This window comes from Capsicum annuum, chromosome 7 (assembly GCF_002878395.1).
Source record: "Capsicum annuum cultivar UCD-10X-F1 chromosome 7, UCD10Xv1.1, whole genome shotgun sequence".
Taxonomy (NCBI): domain Eukaryota; kingdom Viridiplantae; phylum Streptophyta; class Magnoliopsida; order Solanales; family Solanaceae; genus Capsicum; species Capsicum annuum.
The window spans coordinates 219,334,584-219,352,961 of record NC_061117.1 but is presented as its reverse complement, the minus strand read 5'-3'; the positions used below and the strand labels follow the sequence as shown (position 1 = coordinate 219,352,961).

The 18,378-nt window shown below is 39.3% G+C and overlaps 2 protein-coding genes across 2 annotated transcripts; both read right to left on the bottom strand.

Annotated features, from left to right (window-relative positions):
* Positions 1-439: 439 nt before the first annotated feature.
* On the bottom strand, positions 440-2,871 carry LOC107878591 (peptide-N4-(N-acetyl-beta-glucosaminyl)asparagine amidase A). Its single transcript, XM_016725636.2, has one exon. It carries the CDS (start codon positions 2,374-2,376, stop codon positions 649-651), a length of 1,728 nt encoding a protein of 575 aa, XP_016581122.2. The 5' UTR covers positions 2,377-2,871; the 3' UTR covers positions 440-648.
* A 477-nt stretch (positions 2,872-3,348) lies between these two features.
* LOC107878590 (rab3 GTPase-activating protein non-catalytic subunit) lies at positions 3,349-18,378 on the bottom strand. The gene is made up of 8 exons (XM_016725635.2): positions 17,908-18,378; positions 16,203-16,337; positions 15,859-16,038; positions 15,556-15,617; positions 15,274-15,431; positions 4,651-4,799; positions 4,017-4,160; positions 3,349-3,759 (listed from the first exon to the last, which is right to left on the bottom strand). The coding sequence occupies exons 1-8, from the start codon at positions 18,259-18,261 to the stop codon at positions 3,574-3,576; spliced, it is 1,368 nt and encodes a 455-aa protein (XP_016581121.1). The 5' UTR covers positions 18,262-18,378; the 3' UTR covers positions 3,349-3,573.

Below are 18,378 nucleotides of genomic sequence, written 5' to 3'. Positions count from 1 at the left end.
TCTACTTCACTTGAGGTAGTGGTATGATTTGCATACACTTTACCCTCCCCAAACCCCACTATGTGGGAATACACTAAGTATGTTATTGTTATTGTTGTTATTGTTGTAAATTCGATGAGTTTATTCACATGTTTATGTCCTCGCGGCTCTCAAGAACACGAATCCTAAACAAGGGTGGATCCACAGCTCCTATTGCAGATTCACATGAACCCAATAAGTTTAGCCCAGGCGTTCAGATGTTTAAGAATTCCAAAAGCCATGGAAACAACCTTTTGATGAAATGACTGGTATAGCAGCACACAATAGACTCTTGTAGAGTGGCTCTTCCCAGGACCTCGCGCTTAACGGAAGCTTTAGTGTATCGGATTTTCCTTTTTTTTTTACTCTACAAATATTTGATTGCGGATTCATTTATTATTATAATATGTTAACACGAAAGTCATAGGAAACCATAAACTTCAAATCCTGAATGCATCTCTGTTCCTATCCCAGCTACAAAATGACCAAAAGACTGCAGAGTATATCAAGGTTGTGCAATTATTTGAGGCTCTCTTAAAGCACAAAGCCAAACCTTTAACAAAAGCTAGAATGAAAAGGGCAATGTACATACAGTTCTTTCATTTAAGTCAAGTCTTCAATTTGCTGCAACTATTTGTTCACCTTGTCATAAATCACTGTGTAATTTGAGCTACTTATGTTCCTGAAGTAGCAGTCTGAATCATCGTCATACTTATATGTTTGTTGTGTGCTACCGAGTCCACTGTCTATCGACTGGTCCTTTAAAAGCATATACCCCTGCGCTTTCTGCAGATTGTGAACCGAGCTGGCTGAGGATCCATACTTCGACCTCTTCAACCTTTCTTCATCGAATATCAAAGTCACATTCGAGATAGAAACAGAGCTTTGATCTCCTATCTCAACACCATCAGAATACATGTGAAACTGAAACTTCTTAAAGGATTCAAGAACCTGAACAGAAGAAGACCGTGTCTTGGCATAAACAGTGTCATTGAAGTCAATTTTCTGATCAATAATCTGCAAGTTCGCGTTATTTCCCATAACCATATTGTTACTATAACTAAAACTCTGAGATGATCTAGTTGTGACTGTTCCATAAGATGAATTTACCAATCCAGTCAATGAGATCGATCTATGAGCATTTGTCACAAAGGATCCATCAAGACCAGTAAAATTGCTCGCGAGAGAAAAGGAAAGGGGCAAACTACTATACTCCAACAACTTCCCTTCTGTTTTTACGCTCTTCTTATCCAACCAAAGGTGCAAATTTGCATCAACATACCACACATTAAGAGCATTTGTGACACTGAATGAAATATTATGAGAACTTCCATCTAAAATCTTTACTAACAACGGCGTAATTTCAATGTCATATGAAGGAAGATCAAATGAACCAATTGCACTAATAGGTCTCCACAATAGAGGATTAATACCACCAGTATAGACCACAGTAAAAGGCCAAACTGCACCAACTACAACATCATCCAAACTTACTAAAACCTCTCTAAAAGCACCATTCCCCGGGATATCAGTACAATTATTCACAGTAATATAATCATTTGGCACATTTCCATACCAAAACTCATCATTCTCGTGGAATGACACATAAAGTTCCAACACAGCCCTGTACACATTTTGTGGGATCTTGAATTCTTTTGACTGTACATCAGTAGAATTCTCAATCTCAAACCATAAACCATCATTCAATGGCAAATTTCTCGAAATTGGCAGGATTAAATCAGCCCCACCAGAACCAAATCCCTTATGCAAATCACCCAAAATTGATTCTTTATCAGCACGATAAAAATGAACAAAAATTTTCACATGATACACACCAGTATATTTACTATCAACAATGTTCCCCATATAAACAGCAAGTGTTTGATTTGTCATAAGCAAAGAACTGTACCTAGTAATGTCCTTCTTGACAGTCCAAATAATGCCATTAGGCCTTGGCTCAGCAGTGCAACTCCTGAAAATCTCAACACCACTAAGCCAAATACCAAATATTCTATCAAATTGTCTTCCTTTACTTGTTGCTTTCCATTCAAGAACAATCTTGGAAAACCTTTTAGATGGACAATTTGAAGGGGGGATGTAATTTGTGAGAATTGGTGATCTCCCATATGTGTTGGCAAAGTCATGTTTGAGTACTAAGTAGGAACAAGACTTGGTTTTTGGTACTTTTATAGGATTTGTGACTTCAAAAAAGGTTGTTGGAGTGTCATTTTTGGAGAAATGGTCTAGTTGAGCGTTGAATTGTGGTCTAAAGAGAGGTGCTCTGTGGCGTGTTGCTGTGGAAAAGAGGGGTATTTGGAGTATCGAGAAAAAAATGAAGAAGAAAAAAGAGAGAGCCATGAATGGTATGAAAAAGAATGTATTGTTTTGTCAATAGCTATTGGCAGAAGCAGATCCAAGATTTGAGGTTTATAAGTTTGTGATTCAAATATTTACAGATACTTAATAAATGTCATAAAATATATGCAAAATCTAAACCAAAGCTATTGAATTCACGTGAACTAATAATCATATCATATCTAGATCTGCCTGTAATTATGGGGGCAATAAACAATGTCCTATGAATATAAAATAGTTTCCTAGTTTGCCTTGTTCTTTATGATTGCTTGGATATTCACCAAAATGATCATGACAGCTTCATTCTACCACATATTTATAACTGCTACCCAAATAGGTAAACCAATCAAAATGAATCCCGAAATATATGAGGATAACAACTTGCATGAGATCAGATGATGATATAATTCTAGAAGATACTACAAAAGTAAAGTAATTAAAATATAACAACAATACATATTCAATGTATTTTCATAAATAGAGTCTGAAAAATGTGTGTACCTAACCTTATCTCCTATCTCGTGGAGATAGAAAAATGTTTCCGAAAGACCCTCGACTCAAGTAAAGCAATTAAAATAAATTTGGAAAGAGTATGACGAAACTAACATGAAACGATGAGTCATGAAAGATCCAACCATGAGGATTTGCCAGTTCCAGACCTAAAACATGTTTAATGTAGATTAAAAATATTGCAACATTTGTATGTTCTTATGATCCTTTATGTTTATCTAATATAGTTTGATATCTAGTTTAGTATGTTTGACATGTATCTTCATTATATAAATGAACATCAACAATATGCCCAATGAAATCCCACAACTGAGGTTTGAGGAGGGTAAAGTGTACGCAGACTTTACCACTACCTCGGGAAGGTCCAGAGAAAGACCCTCAGCTCAAGTGTAGCGCATTATATAAATGAAATAGGATAAATAATTAAATCTAACAGTCCGATAATTTAATGTGAACCAAATAACATCACATCAAAGGTTAAATTCTATTAGTTAGGCAAATTTAAATAATAGAAATTTGACAACATTACAATATTCAGTATGTGTCGTTTTACCTTTTTGTTCCTTTGGAAGTTTGGGGGAAGGGGAGCTCATAAAAAGCTACAAAACAAATGAAGTTTACATTCTGTACAGGCAGCTCCGAGGCTCTTATCTGTAATTTCTTGTACTATTTTGAACTTATAATATAGTGTCAACTAAGAGATCGATTCAAGACGAATAGTTGACCGGAGTCTCCATTCAAAAAGAAAAGTTCCAAAGGTACATAAGAAGAGACAGATACTTCTGATGAGGCAAATCTATATGTAGGTTGCAAAATCTTGCTACCTTTGGCACATGGAATAGATAGCAGGCGCGGACCAGTTCTCATCTGCCATATCTGCAGTAATAAACTCAACCGTCAGAAAAGCATAACCTCCGATGCATCTCGAGATATACAATAACCTAGAGTTCACTCCAAAAAAATTCCATAATGTAACAGTTTTCACAAGTAATCACAACAAATGACACATGCATTTGTGGTTTACGCCAATAATAACTTTGCAAAAGGATGCTTGTTGTGACTGAATGAAGTTACTATCAATGAAGTCTGAAATGACTGAGAAGAGTGGTACGGAAGAGAGTGCAGTAAACTACCTCAACAATCCCTTTACGAGGTGCATGAATCGCCAGACAGAGGCAATAATCACTCTTCACGTGTTCATGGTATGCAGATTTAGATGTTTCAGCGTCTTTCTTAGCAAGCATCTCAACGAATAGGCAACTTGCATCACGATAACCCTGCAAACCAATGCGTTCATTATATCAGGTGATAAACCTAAATAGATACTTGGGGCTTGTTTGCTTTGGATTATTTCACCTGAACTACTCAAAATCATTTGTTAAACTCATGTTTCCCGTGACATTCAGTACTTACATGAAAAATCGATTCACTGTAATACTCAAAAACATTATTCTACTGAAAATGCACAAGTATAATTTCATCACCATCTAATGATCATTATATAACCATTAACAATTTAGAGTTAAAGTTTTGTGCACTGTCAGTGTACAAAATATTCTACACTATCAGATAGATATGACTTGCTATTGCACGTTACCCAAATTTTTACGTAAAAATTGAAAAAGAAAAAATTAGGTAACCTACAATAGCAGGTCAAATTTACCTGATAGTGTAGAATATTTTATATACTGACAGTGCACAAAACTTAAATTCTTTAAATAAACCACACTAAACAAGTACTTATTAATATAGGTGAATAGAACTAACCTTCCACAGACGGACCACCACAAGGGCCTGAGTGTCTAAGAGTAAAATACGACCAAGAGAATCAGTTACTGCAGCCAAAGTACCACTAGGTGATAATGTGACCTTCTCCCCCTTTCTAGGATGATCCTTAAAGCAAGTCAAAGGAGAAGCTGCCAGAAATAGAGAATTTACAATTACATTATGTCAGCTATATTGAAATCCAACCAGATACTTAGAGAATATATGATAAAGACGGAAGTACAATTATATAAAACTGGAAAATACAGCTTAAATTTAAATTAAGGAAAACTATCGAGAACTTAGGACTTCAACTGGAAAACTAAGTATGATAAAGACGGAAGTACAATTATATAAAACTGGAAAATACAGCTTAAATTTAAATTAAGGAAAACTATCGAGAACTTAGGACTTCAACTGGAAAACTAAGGAGCAAAGGAAGAATCAGTCAGAGGATAACTTCCCGCATTCTCCACTTCACAATTCAAACATACAACTGTAACGCCCCGCATCGTCCATGCGTTAGCTCGTGGTAATATGCTCTTAGAGTTAAACGACTAGAATAGTGTCAAAGAGACTTAGTCTCATTTTTTTGACTTCCAAAGTAAGTAAAGTTTAAACCATATATAATTTCCCTAATTTCGACTTTTTACCATGTGGGAAATTGAATGAGCTTCCCGTCGATATAAGATTCGCCCAAATCCGATCACCGGGCAAGAAATTATGGCTAATTTAAGTCCTAATCGAAAACACCGTCATTTTTGTGCTTGGCGCGTCGCCGAGGGGGTCTATTTAACAATTGTCAAATTCCAGTAGCCTAGCGCGATTGTGGCGCGTCGCGCTGAAATTCCAAGTCCCAACCAGTAGGATAACGCGATGGCTCCGCGTCGCGGTGACCCTAAGAATCCCATTCGTCAATTTCCAGTGAGCCACCGCGATTGTGGCGCATCGTGGTGGCCCATAAAATCGGGCTCCCAGTTATATTTTATTCCGTCTCATTAAGGGTATATTAGGTATTTTTCACCCCCTTATCAGCTTAAACACGGGATTACACTCCCAAGTGACCACATTATTCATATTTTCATCAAAAATTCACAAGAACACTCTCTAGGGTTTCAAACTAAAAACCCAAATAACTCAAGATTTAACCGTGGCTTTTCAAGATTGATTGAAGATTCGAAATCCCCAAACCGTAGGCTTCAAGAATCATCCATTATTTTCTGTATTAAGGTAAGTGGGGTTTTCCTAAAAATCTCATGGGCATAGAAATCATGATTTTTAAGAAAAGGGTTTTAGATTTATGATCTATAATCATGTTTTAGAAGTTTTAATGACATTGTTTCGGTCTTTAGGCCTTTCCCCAAATTGATTTGAAATTCTATATATATATGTCCGCATGTGTTTAAGGATGAATATTCAATTGAGAGCATGAATTATAATGAATCCCTCTCTTGATATGATTTTTCCCATTATTCGTATGATATGGATTGTTTGAAAAGCATGATATGAAAGGTCTTGATTTATACTATGATTTGAACATGATTTGGAATCAAAAGAGAGGGTTGTGCATGTTGATAAATGTTGAATATACATATAATGAAAGAGTGCATGGTTTTGCCAAAAGTACATGACCACCATATGTTTGAAGAATTCTTGCATAGTTTTGACTTGTGTTTCAGAACATGAATCTCTTATACTATTTGCATGTTTGTGTGGTCTGAATTGAGTTTTGATGAAAGAATCATGCATGATGCATTATGGCTCAGAAAAAGGACTTGCAAGTCTTGGTGTGACGACACCAACTCAGATAATGCCATGTTAATTCAGAACAGAATAGAATGCATGTTTGAATCAGATTTTCAGATTTTGAAACTAGAATGGTGCATGTTTCAGAACAGACTAAAATTGGGCATAAAGAGAGCTTACGTGGTTCCCCGAAGAAGGCACGAGTTCCGACAACTCATTGCCCAAAACCGTGATTTGCCGATCCGGGTATATTATTATACACTGGCCTAGTGCCCTGTGGCGTATCAGACTCAGACACTCCAACCCTTGCGGCACACTTGGGTTGGGGGCTTCCCCGCCGAGTCAATGGCAGATTCCATATAGCCCGTGGAATGTCAGACTTGTAGGGGAGTGCCACCTAACTCAAAAGTAATACAAAGATCAAAGGCTGCATTGACAGAAAAGTTTTATGATTATCAAAGATGCCCATGTGTTTTGGAATTTATATCGTATGTGATTGTTTTATGACTAGCTCTCAACTATTTTATTTATATTAAAAGCTTTATTTAGGATTGATCTGCGTACCAGTACATCTGTATTGATCCCCCTACCTTCCAGGTTCTGAGGCACAGTCTAGGGGTCCTGATAAGCAGTAGATTTCTTCAAACAAAAGTGCAGGGTCTAGTCGGTGAGCCTTCTACATTTCAGAAGGCCTAGTTATTTTCAGACATTTATTATCAGTTATGGTTTTGGTCTACTAGGGGCCTTGTCCCAGTTTTCAGAATAGTTTTGAGATGTAGTAGAGATTTCGTAGACTGAGTCAGATCTTATTCAGATGTTTTGAATCGTAACTTTCATTCTCATGTCTTGAAACTCAGAGTTAATGACCATGTTTCCGTATCAGATTGTATTTCCGCATATTCTCCTATTATATGAATGTTGTGCATGACTACCAGATAGAGTAGGACGTTTGGGCCTTCATGGTTCGGGTCGTGACAAACTTGGTATCAAAGCACGGTTCATGGTCCCAGGGTGTCTGCGAAATCGCGTTGGGTAGAATCTTGTTTATGGGTGTGTAGCGCGCCACACTTACAAGCAGGAGGCTACAAGGCGTTTAGGAATGTTTCTCTTCTTTGTGGTTTAGTTCGTGCTTCAGAGTCTGAATTGTCCCCTAATCAATGGTCTCTTGTGTTTCAGAAAAACAATCATGCCTCCCTGTCGTACTATCGATCAGAATGCACAGACAGAAGAGATTCGTCCCACCCATGGGATGAGGACCCGAAACAAAGCTCAGACTCTGGAGATTGATGCTACTCCGGGAGTCCCACCTATTCAGACCAGCCCACCTAGGGCACCCAGAGCTCCCCGGACGGGGACTAACCGCACACAGCCTCGCGAGAGAGAGGTATCTAATGCAGAATTCAGGCAGTCCATTCATATGCTTGCACAGTTGGTAACCCACACAGACTCGGCGATCGGAAGATATTGGGTCTGCATTTGTTACGCCTGAGGCTACAAGGGTGGGTCAGTTCATGAGAATGAACCCGCCCAAGTTTTCGGGCACCAAGGTAGAGGAGGATCCACAAGAGTTTGTGGATGAGATGGAGAAAATCTTCAAGGCGATGCATGTAGACGAGGTGGGAGGGGTAGAATTAGCAGCTTAACAGCTTAAAGAAGTTGCGAACCAGTGGTATAATGAGTGGGAGGATTCTAAGGGTGAGAGTGCTAAGCCCACGGTATGGGGCGAGTTCATGAAAGCCTTCCTTGATCGGTTCTTTCCCCTTGAGTTGAGAGAGGCCAAAGGTGAGGAGTTTATGAACCTTAAGCAAGGAAAAATGAGTGTCAAGGAGTACACTCTGAAGTTCAACCAACTGGCTCGTTATGCTCCGGAGATGGCTGGTAATATGAGAGCCCGAATGAGGAAATTTTCATCCGGCCTATCGAATGACTTAGTGCTTGAATGTAAGGGGGCTATGCTGAACAGGGACATGGACTACTCTAGGCTATCAGTGCATATGCAACAGGTAGAGGAGCAGAAGAAGAGAATCGCTGAATCTAGGGAGAAGGACAGACCGGCAAAAAGAGCCAGAACAGCGGATCAGAACCACAGTCAACCACAGAGTAGTAATTAGGGAAATAAATGGCAGAAAAAGAAGAATTGGGGTAATGCTCAGTCGCAGCCAGCGCCCAGACCTCCAGTAGACCGACGACCTCAGAGTTTCTAAACTAATCATGGATCCAGAGCTCAGGATACCCAGTCACAGGGCAACGTATATCAGAAGCATTGTACATTTCCGCGGTGTGAGACCTACGGTAGGCATCATCCAGGGAGGAGGTTTCAGCTGGGTTCGCTGGTATGCTATTCATGTGGTTAGTCGAGTCACTTTCACAGAGATTGTCCTTCGACTAGAAGAGTGTTGATGGTGCTAAATCTCAGGCAAATACTTCCGCACCACCACCGCCCCAAAAGGGCACCACCTCAGCTGTCGGGAGTGGTCGCAACCGACTGTATGCATTGTCCAACCGCCACGAGGCGGAAGCCTCGCCTGACGTAGTCACCGGTACGTTATAAATCTTTTTCCGTGATGCTTATGTATTACTTGATCCCGGGTCTACCTTATCCTACGTGACCCCTTATGTAGCTGTTAGTTTTAGGTTTGAGTCCGATGAAATTTCAGAACCTTTTTCTGTTTCTACTCCGGTGGGAGATTCTGTTGTGGCTAGGAGGGTGTATAGAAATTATGTGGTGACTGTTTGTGGACGGGATACTGTGGCAGACCTCGTAGACTTAGACATGGTTGATTTCGATGCTATCCTAGGGACGGATTGGCTTCATTCGTGCTATGCCACACTAAATTGTAGAACCCGAAAGGTTATTTTTTCCTTCCCAAATGAACCAGTAATAGAATGGGAGGGACATTCCTTAGCACCTAGAGGGCACTTTATATCTTACCTTAGAGCTCGTAAACTCACTTCTAAGGGTTGCTTGTATCATCTTATTCAGGTTAAAGATTCGAATACTGAAAGTCTTTCTCTTCAGTCAGTCCCTGTGGTTCCCAGAAGTTTTTCCTGATGATCTCCCAAGCATACCACCTGATAGGGAGATAGATTTTGGTATTGATTTTTGCTCGATACCCGTCCCATCTCTATTCCGCCATATAAAATGGCTCCTGCAGAACTACAAGAGTTGAAAGAACAGCTAGCAAACCTTCTAGATAAAGGTTTTGTACTGGTTGCACCTGTACTCTTCGTGCAAAAGAAAATGGTTCCCTGCGTATGTGCATAGATTACCGCCAGCTAAATAAGGTCACTGCTAAAAATAAATACCTCTTCCTAGGATTGATGATCTCTTTGACCAACTTCAGGGTGCTAAATGTTTTTTCAAAGATAGACCTTCGTTCGGGATACCATTAGTTGAAAGTTAGAGAGTCAGACATTCCCAAAACAGTTTTCCGAATCATCCTTCAGATTCTCAAAGATCATAAGTTGTATGCAAAATTTTCCAAGTGCGAATTCTGGTGCATGAGCGAAACTACCCCACCCATGACTTGGAGTTAGCGGTTGTGGTGTTTGCGCTTAAAATCTGGCCGCATTATCTCTTTGGGGTACATGTTGATATATTTATTGACCACAAGAGTTTACAGTATGTTTTCTCGCAGAAAGAATTAAACCTCAGGCAAAGACGATGGTTGGAGAGCCTGCACTACCATTCGGGCAAGGCAAATGTGATAGCCGACACCCTCAGCAGGTTGTCTATGGGCAGTCTTTCACATGTTGAAAAGGGAAAGAGGGAGATGGTGAAGGATATTCACCGACTTGCGAATCTAGTAGTACGACACTTGGATTCTAAAGATGGGGGAGTGGTTGTTCATGAGGTAGCTAAATCTTCCCTTTGTGCAGAAGTTAAAGAGAAACAGGTTGAAGATCCTATCTTAATGCAGATGAAGAAAGATGTAGAAAGATGTGGGTCAGCAGAAGGTGATGCCTTTTGAAATAGGTGGTGATGGTATTTTGAGATATCACGGTCGACTATGTGTGCCAGATGTAGATAGGTTACAAAAGAGAATCCTTGACGAAACTCACACCTCGAGGTATGTTGTTCACCCAGGCTCTACTAAGATGTACCATGATCTAAAGACCTTATAGTGGTGGAATAATATGAAGCGTGATGTGGCTAATTATGTTTCCAAGTATTTGAACTGCCAATAAGTTAAAGTAGAACATATGAGGTCAGGTGGTACGTCCCAAGAGATAGCTTTGCCTTTGTGGAAGTGGGAGATGATCAATATGGACTTTATTACGGGACTTCCGAGGTCCCGAAACCAGTATGATTCTATTTGGGTGATTGTTGACAGGCTGACCAAGTCAGCACATTTTCTGCCTGTGAGGACCAACTATTCGGGAGATGATTATGCCAAGCTTCACATTGAGGAAATAGTCCGCTTGCATGGAGCACCTGTATCCATCATATCTGACCGGGGTACGCAATTCTCTTCTCAGTTTTGGAGATCTTTTCAGAGGGGTTTAGGTACCCAAGTGAATTTGAGGACTGCATTCCACCCTCAGACTGATAGGCAAGCTAAGCGCACCATTCAGACCCTTGAGGATATGTTGAGGGCCTGCGTGATTGACTTCAAAGGTAGTTGGGTAGATCACTTGCCATTGATAGAGTTCGCATATAATAACAGTTATCATGCCAGTATTAAGATGGCTCCTTTTGAGGCGCTGTATGGGAGAAGATGTCGGTCGCCAATAGGGTGGTATAAAGTGGGTGAGACGCAGTTGTTTGGGTCTGATCTTGTCCATCAGGCAATGGAGGACGTAAAGATTATTAGAGAACGACTAAAGACAGCCCAGAGTAGACAGAAATCCTATGCCGATGTCAGAAGAAGGGAGCTAGAATTTGAAGTTGGTGATTGGGTATTTCTAAAAGTCTCCCCTATGAAGGGAGTTATGCGATTCAGGAAGAAAGGTAAGCTGAGTCCTCGCTATAGAGGACCATACCAGATTTTAAGAAGGATAGGTGCAGTTGCGTATGAGTTAGAGTTTCCTGTAGATCTGAGTTCTGTTCATCCGGTATTTCACATATCCATGCTGAAGAAATGTATTGGAGACCGTGTTGCGTGGAGAGGAGATCAAGGTGACAGACTTAGGGTTGTGTAAAAATCGAACCGACCGATAAACCGAACTGATAAAAATGTTATTGGGTTATTGGTATTGGTTATCAGGTTAACGGCTTTTTATTGGTTTTATAAAAAAATTTATTGGGTAAACGGTTCGGTATCGGTTTTAGCTTATTGAGTTATCGGTTTGGTTATCGGTTTAAGGATACACTAAGTTATTGTTTTATCCCTATTTTTGTTATATATTTAAATATGTCTCTCTCTTTATCTCTCTATATATAGAGAGAGAGAGAGATATGTGTATGTATGTAGATTATATGCACTACTAATTCATAATTCAGTGATTCACAAAGTATTAACCTATTCACAATATAAAGTTCGGTTATTATCGTAATAAAAAGCTTGAAGCATTTATAGCTTCCAACAATTAGGATTCAATTTTTTTCCTAACTAACATTCAGTTCAAGTTTGAAGATTTTTTGCGGTAATTAAGATTTCATTTTTTTATGTTAGCTGTTACTATTTCTATTTTATAAGTATTTTCTAATTGGTTAAACCGAAAACCGAACCGTTAAGGACAAAAAAACGATAAACCGAAACCGATAAGAAAATATCTTATTGGTTGGTTATTGGTTTTACATATTTAAAAATCGAAAACCGATAAACCGAACCAATAACACGTAAAATCGAACCGAACCGACCAATGCACACCCCTAGACACACTCATTAGCATATGAAGAGGAACCTATTGCGATCTTAGATCGCCAAGTTCGGCAGTTGAGGAGCAAGGAGATAGTGTCGGTTAAGGTGTTGTGGAGAAATCAGAAAGTTGAAGAAGCAACTTAGGAATCAGAAGATGACATGAGATCAAGATACCCAAACCTGTTTGATCCGGTGAATGATGAAATGGAAGGTACAATCCTTGCTTTATTATTTTACGGTCTTAGTATACCTTAAATCGTGCTTGTTTGTGTTCCGCGTCATCATTCGAGGACAAATAATCCCAAGGGGATGCCCCGCATCGTCCATGTGTTAGCTCGTGGTAATATGCTCTTAGAGTTAAATGACTAGAATAGTGTCAAAGAGACTTAGTCTCATTTTTTTGACTTCCAAAGTAAGTAAAGTTTAAACTATATATAATTTCTCTAATTTCGACTTTTTATCATATAGGAAATTGAATGAGCTTTCCTTCGATATAAGATTCACCCAAATCCGATCACCGGGCAAGAAATTATGGCTAATTTAAGTCCTAGCCGAAAACACCGTCATTTTTGTGCTTGGCGCGTCGCGGAGGGGGTCTATTTAACAATTTTCAAATTCTAGTAGCCTAGCGCAATTGTGGCGCGTCGCGCTGAAATGCCAGGTCCCAACCAGTGGGACAACGCGGTGGCTCCGCGTCGCGGTGACCTTAAGAATCCCATTCATCAATTTCCAGTGAGCCACCGCGATTGTGGCACGTCGCGGTGGCCCATAAAATCGGGCTCTCAATTATATTTTATTCCGTCTCATTAAGGGTATATTAGGTATTTTTCACCCCCTTATCAGCTTAAACACGGGATTACACTCCCAAGTGACCACATTATTCATATTTTCATCAAAAATTCACAAGAACACTCTCTAGGGTTTCAAACTAAAAACCCAAATAACTCAAGATTTAACCGTGGCTTTTCAAGATTGATTGAAGATTCGAAATCCCCAAACCGTAGGCTTCAAGAATCATCCATTATTTTCTGTATTAAGGTACGTGGGGTTTTCCTAAAAATCTCATGGGCATAGAAATCATGATTTTTAAGAAAAGGGTTTTAGATTTATGATCTATAATCATGTTTTAGAAGTTTCAATGACATTGTTTCGGTCTTTAGGCCTTTCCCCAAATTGATTTGAAATTCTATATATATATGTTCGCATGTGTTTAAGGATGAATATTCAATTGAAAGCATGAATTATAATGAATCCCTCTCTTGATATGATTTTTCCCATTATTCGTATGATATGGATTGTTTGAAAAGCATGATATGAAAGGTCTTGATTTATACTATGATTTGACCATGATTTGGAATCAAAAGAGAGGGTTGTGCATGTTGATAAATGTTGAATATACATATAATGAAAGAGTGCATGGTTTTGCCAAAAGTACATGACCACCATATGTTTGAAGAATTCTTGCATAGTTTTGACTTGTGTTTCAGAACATGAATCTCTTATACTATTTGCATGTTTGTGTGGTCTGAATTGAGTTTTGATAAAAGAATCATGCATGATGCATTATGGCTTAGAAAAAAGACTTGCAAGTCTTGGTGTGACGACACCAACTCAGATAATGCCATGTTAATTCATAACAGAATAGAATGCATGTCTGAAATCAGATTTTCAGATTTTGAAACTAGAATGGTGCATGTTTCAGAACAGACTAAAATTGGGCATAAAGAGAGCTTAGGTGGTTCCCCGAAGAAGGCACGAGTTCAGACAACTCATTGCCCAAAACCGTGATTTGCCGATCCGGGTATATTATTATACACTGGCCTAGTGCCCTGTGGCGTATCAGACTCAGACACTCCAACCCTTGCGAGTGTTGGGGGCTTCCCCGCCGAGTCAATGGCGGATTCCATATAGCCCGTGGAATATCAGACTTGTAGGGGAGTGCCACCTAACTCAGAAGTAATACAAAGGTCAGAGGCTGCATTGACAGAAAAGTTTTATGATTATCAAAGATGCCCATGTGTTTTGGAACTTATATCGTATGTGATGTTTTATGATTAGCTCTCAACTATTTTATTTATATTAAAAGCTTTATTTGGGATTGCTCTGCGTACCAGTACATCTGTATTGACCCCCCTACCTTCCAGGTTCTGAGGCACAGTCTAGGGGTCCTGATAAGCAGTAGATTTCTTCAGACAGAAGTGCAGGGTTTAGTCGGTGAGCCTTCTACATTTCAGAAGGCCTAGTTATTTTCAGACATTTATTATCAGTTATGATTTTGGTCTATTTGGGGCCTTGTCCCAGTTTTCAGAACAGTTTTGAGATGTAGTAGAGATTTCGCAGACTGAGTCAGATCTTGTTCAGATGTTTTGAATTGTAACTTTCATTCTCATGTCTTGAAACTCAGAGTTAATGACCATGTCTCCGTATCAGATTGTATTTCCGCATATTCTACTATTATATGAATGTTCTGCATGACTACCAGATAGAGTAGGACGTTCGGGCCTTCATGGTTCGGGATGTCCGTCACGGCCAGGCCCTAGTTCGGGTCGTGACAACAACTCTCGATGGGAAAACAAACATGGAAAGGTCATTGTCTTGAGTTTTTCCGTTAACCTAGTAACACTACATCAATTTTACCATTCTGCATAGCAATACCAGGTTCAGTATAAGCTAAATTTCCATGGTTTGGTCCACCTGACCATGTTTTCTCCAAGCAAAGTCAAATGGAGAGAAGTAACTGAACAGGCTTTTCTTGGAAAAGGAGCTTGTCATTAACAAAAGGGAAATAAAACATACCCCCTTAGATCGACAAGGGCTTGGCAAGGATTTCGAAGGATCTGAGCAACACCAACTGAGCAATGTCAGTTGCGGCCCAATGGCTTACAAACTACTTTCCAACTCGAAGATAAACTTCTAGAAAAGAACACTTCTTCAGTCATGATCTCTCGACGGAAGTTCAAAGAAGCAAGGGAGGAATGGAAGGACACTGAAGGTGAAAAAACTTCAGCATCTGATATGTAAAAGCAGTATATATGACTAAAACATAAATAGAGATAACTGAATAAACACCATCTACCTCGAGCAAAAGGCTGAGGCTTTGGTTCCGGTCTTTTTGCGGGAGTTGGATCACTTCTCCACAACATTTTTGAGATAGAGGTTATCGTCGAAAATGTTGCAGGAACAACCTTTGAGAGAATAGCCCCTACAATTGATCTGCTTCGGTCTACAGAAAGTCTTGAAAAGTGTAAAGAGAAATTCAGTTTAGCAAATAAAATATGAAATGGGAGTGCAAACAGTAATTTAGAAAAGAATTAAATGAATTTGAGAAAGATCATAACATAATATACTGCAGACTAACCGATAAGCAGAAATCACAGCGTCAGCTCCAACAGTGATTGCACAATAATAATGCTGACTTGACTGCCCAACAATAAAAGCAGCTGAATTCAAATACCAGAATAACTTCAGAAATTTTCCGAAAGTCAAAGGACAGAAAATAGCATCTCATTGAAGCAGTAAGAGTTCATTTTGGTGTGTGCAGAACTATAGGTGCAGGTCTAGGGGTTTGAGGAAAGAACAAAGCCCAGTAGACAGCATCTCTTGTGTAAAAGGAAGAGAAGAAAACATTGCAACATGATACAGTGAGAAATTAAAATATTACCTCGAGCTCCAGCAGAGGAGGGGGCATCAGACCAGTGATAGCAGCATCAACACACGAACCATACTTACTAACATTCCATAGCTGGTACGGAAGCCTCCCGAAAGTTTCTCTAGAATTTTCAGATTCTCTCTCATCCCAGAACTGGGAGTATCTTTCTCGAAACCACCTCTGCAGCATATTCTGCATTTACTATCGACATTAGCAGTTTGACATATGAGAACCTAAACTTCATGGTTCGGGATCTAATGGAGATGTAAAAATTAAAAATAAATGTTCTCATGACTCATAGCATAGTTGATGAAGAAAAAATAGTGTTACTTGTAACCGTGAGAATAATTGAGTACCTGAATGTCTGATCCATCAAACCGACCAATAACACCTGACAAAACAACACAGACCTCTTCTGATGATGCATCTTGGGTCAGATCTCTCTTGGTATCACGGACTCTCAATCTGAGAATCTTTCCAGGGCTTACTATCTGCCACACACAATTTCTAGTAAGTTCGCTAATTATCCTATGGCACAGCTAACGGTAACAACAAATAATCTCAAAACAAAGGCTTCTAGGTTCCAAAATCTAGCTTTACTACATAACATAATCAGTTTAGATGTGAAACTGCAACAAAAGCAAGTAGAGACTATCATAAACAAACTCTATTTCTTTCTTTGAGATTGACTCTATCATAAATGACAAATGAGAGATTCAAAAGATAAATGACAAATGAGAACCATAAAACCATTAAATAGCAAAAATAAGAGTAGCAGAATTCATTGATAAATAACATTTGGTCCAAGCACAGATGCAACTTCACTAAAATTCTTTCTGAATGTGAATTCCACTGCGTTATCAGCAACCAATCAGTTCCTCAACAACAACAACAATATACCTAGTGTAATCCCACACACGGGATCTGCGGAATGTAGGGCGTACACAGACCTTACCCCAATCTTTCAAGGGTAGAGAGGCTGTTTTAGATAGACCCTCGGCTCAACCAATCAGCTCCTCAACAACCATAATATACCCTGTGTAATCCCATACAGAGGGTCTGGGAGGGTAGGATGTACACAAAATTTACCCCTACCTTTTCAGGGTAGAATTACTGTTTCCGACAGACTCTAGGCTCAACCAATCAGCTCCTCAACAACAACACACCCAGTGTAATCCTACACGTGGGGTCTGGGGAGTATAGGATGATGTACCTGGACATTATCCATACCTTTCCAGGTAGAGAGGCTGTTTACAATAGACCCTTGACCCAACCAATCAGCTCCTCAACAACAACAACATACTCAGTATAATCCCACACGTGAAGAGGTAGGAAGTATGCATACCTTACCCCTACCTTTCTGGGGTGGACAGACTATTTCTAATAGACCCTCAGCTCAACCAATCAGCTCTTCAATTACTACAATTCACTCGGTTACATCACCCAATTTTCCCCCTTAAATAGCTTCTTCACATTAACAATCAAATTCATGGGATACATTTATTATCATAAAAGAAAAAAACACTCACTCCGTCTCAATTTATGTGACATACTTTCATTTTTTGTCATTTCCAACTTCCGAAAAAAGAACGACACATCCTATTTGGCAAATGATTAATCACTCTACCAACGTTTTATCCATGTTGGATCCCACTTATATGACAAAAACTCCACAAATGTGTAACTTCCTACTCCCTCCGTCCAACAATAATAATAGAGGAAATTTTACCATATCATTCTTTGAATATAATTAATTTATTTCTTCAGGAAATGTATTGGATAATGAATAGTATTGAATACCTAGGTAAAATGGGCAAAAATTGATAAATTATCCACTGATTTTCCAAACCGGACAAGTATTATTGAACATCTATGTTTGTTATAGTGAACAAGTACTATTGGACAGAGGGAGTATTAAAATATCCATTCATTTTAAGAGTACATTGTAAATTTTTTCGTATTACTTAATCTTCATGTCCGATCAAACTACATCACACAAATTGGAACCGAGGGAGTAAACAATTCCACTGCATTTACAATGAATAAAAGACACAAAATTACCTGTTTATGAATGAGATCACCACGAAGTGAATAAATCAACAAATACCCTCTCGAAGTACCCAAACCGAGCACTTTAATATCATCAAAAACCAACCACTCAATCGCCGATATATTCTCAGCTTCAATCGGCGACAATTCGGGTACAATCTTCACCCGATTACCAACCGGGTCGGATCCTTCGACCCAATGAAGAATGAGAACAATTGAGCGATTTGCTAATGCAATTGAATGAGTATCGAGTGCAGTTAGGAGATTAGGGTTGTTAACAAGCCATCCTTCTTTGCCGGCGCCGAGCTCCGATAGATCGTCGCAGGCTATACAGCCCAGCTCCGACGTGTGGTTCCGTCGGGCCATTTTACGGGTCGGATTGAGGAGATTATGGGTTGGATAATTGGGGATTAGGACTTGGAAATTTTGTCAAATGATGGAGTGGGCCCTACTATGATATATAATTGTATAGTTTTTTGGTCA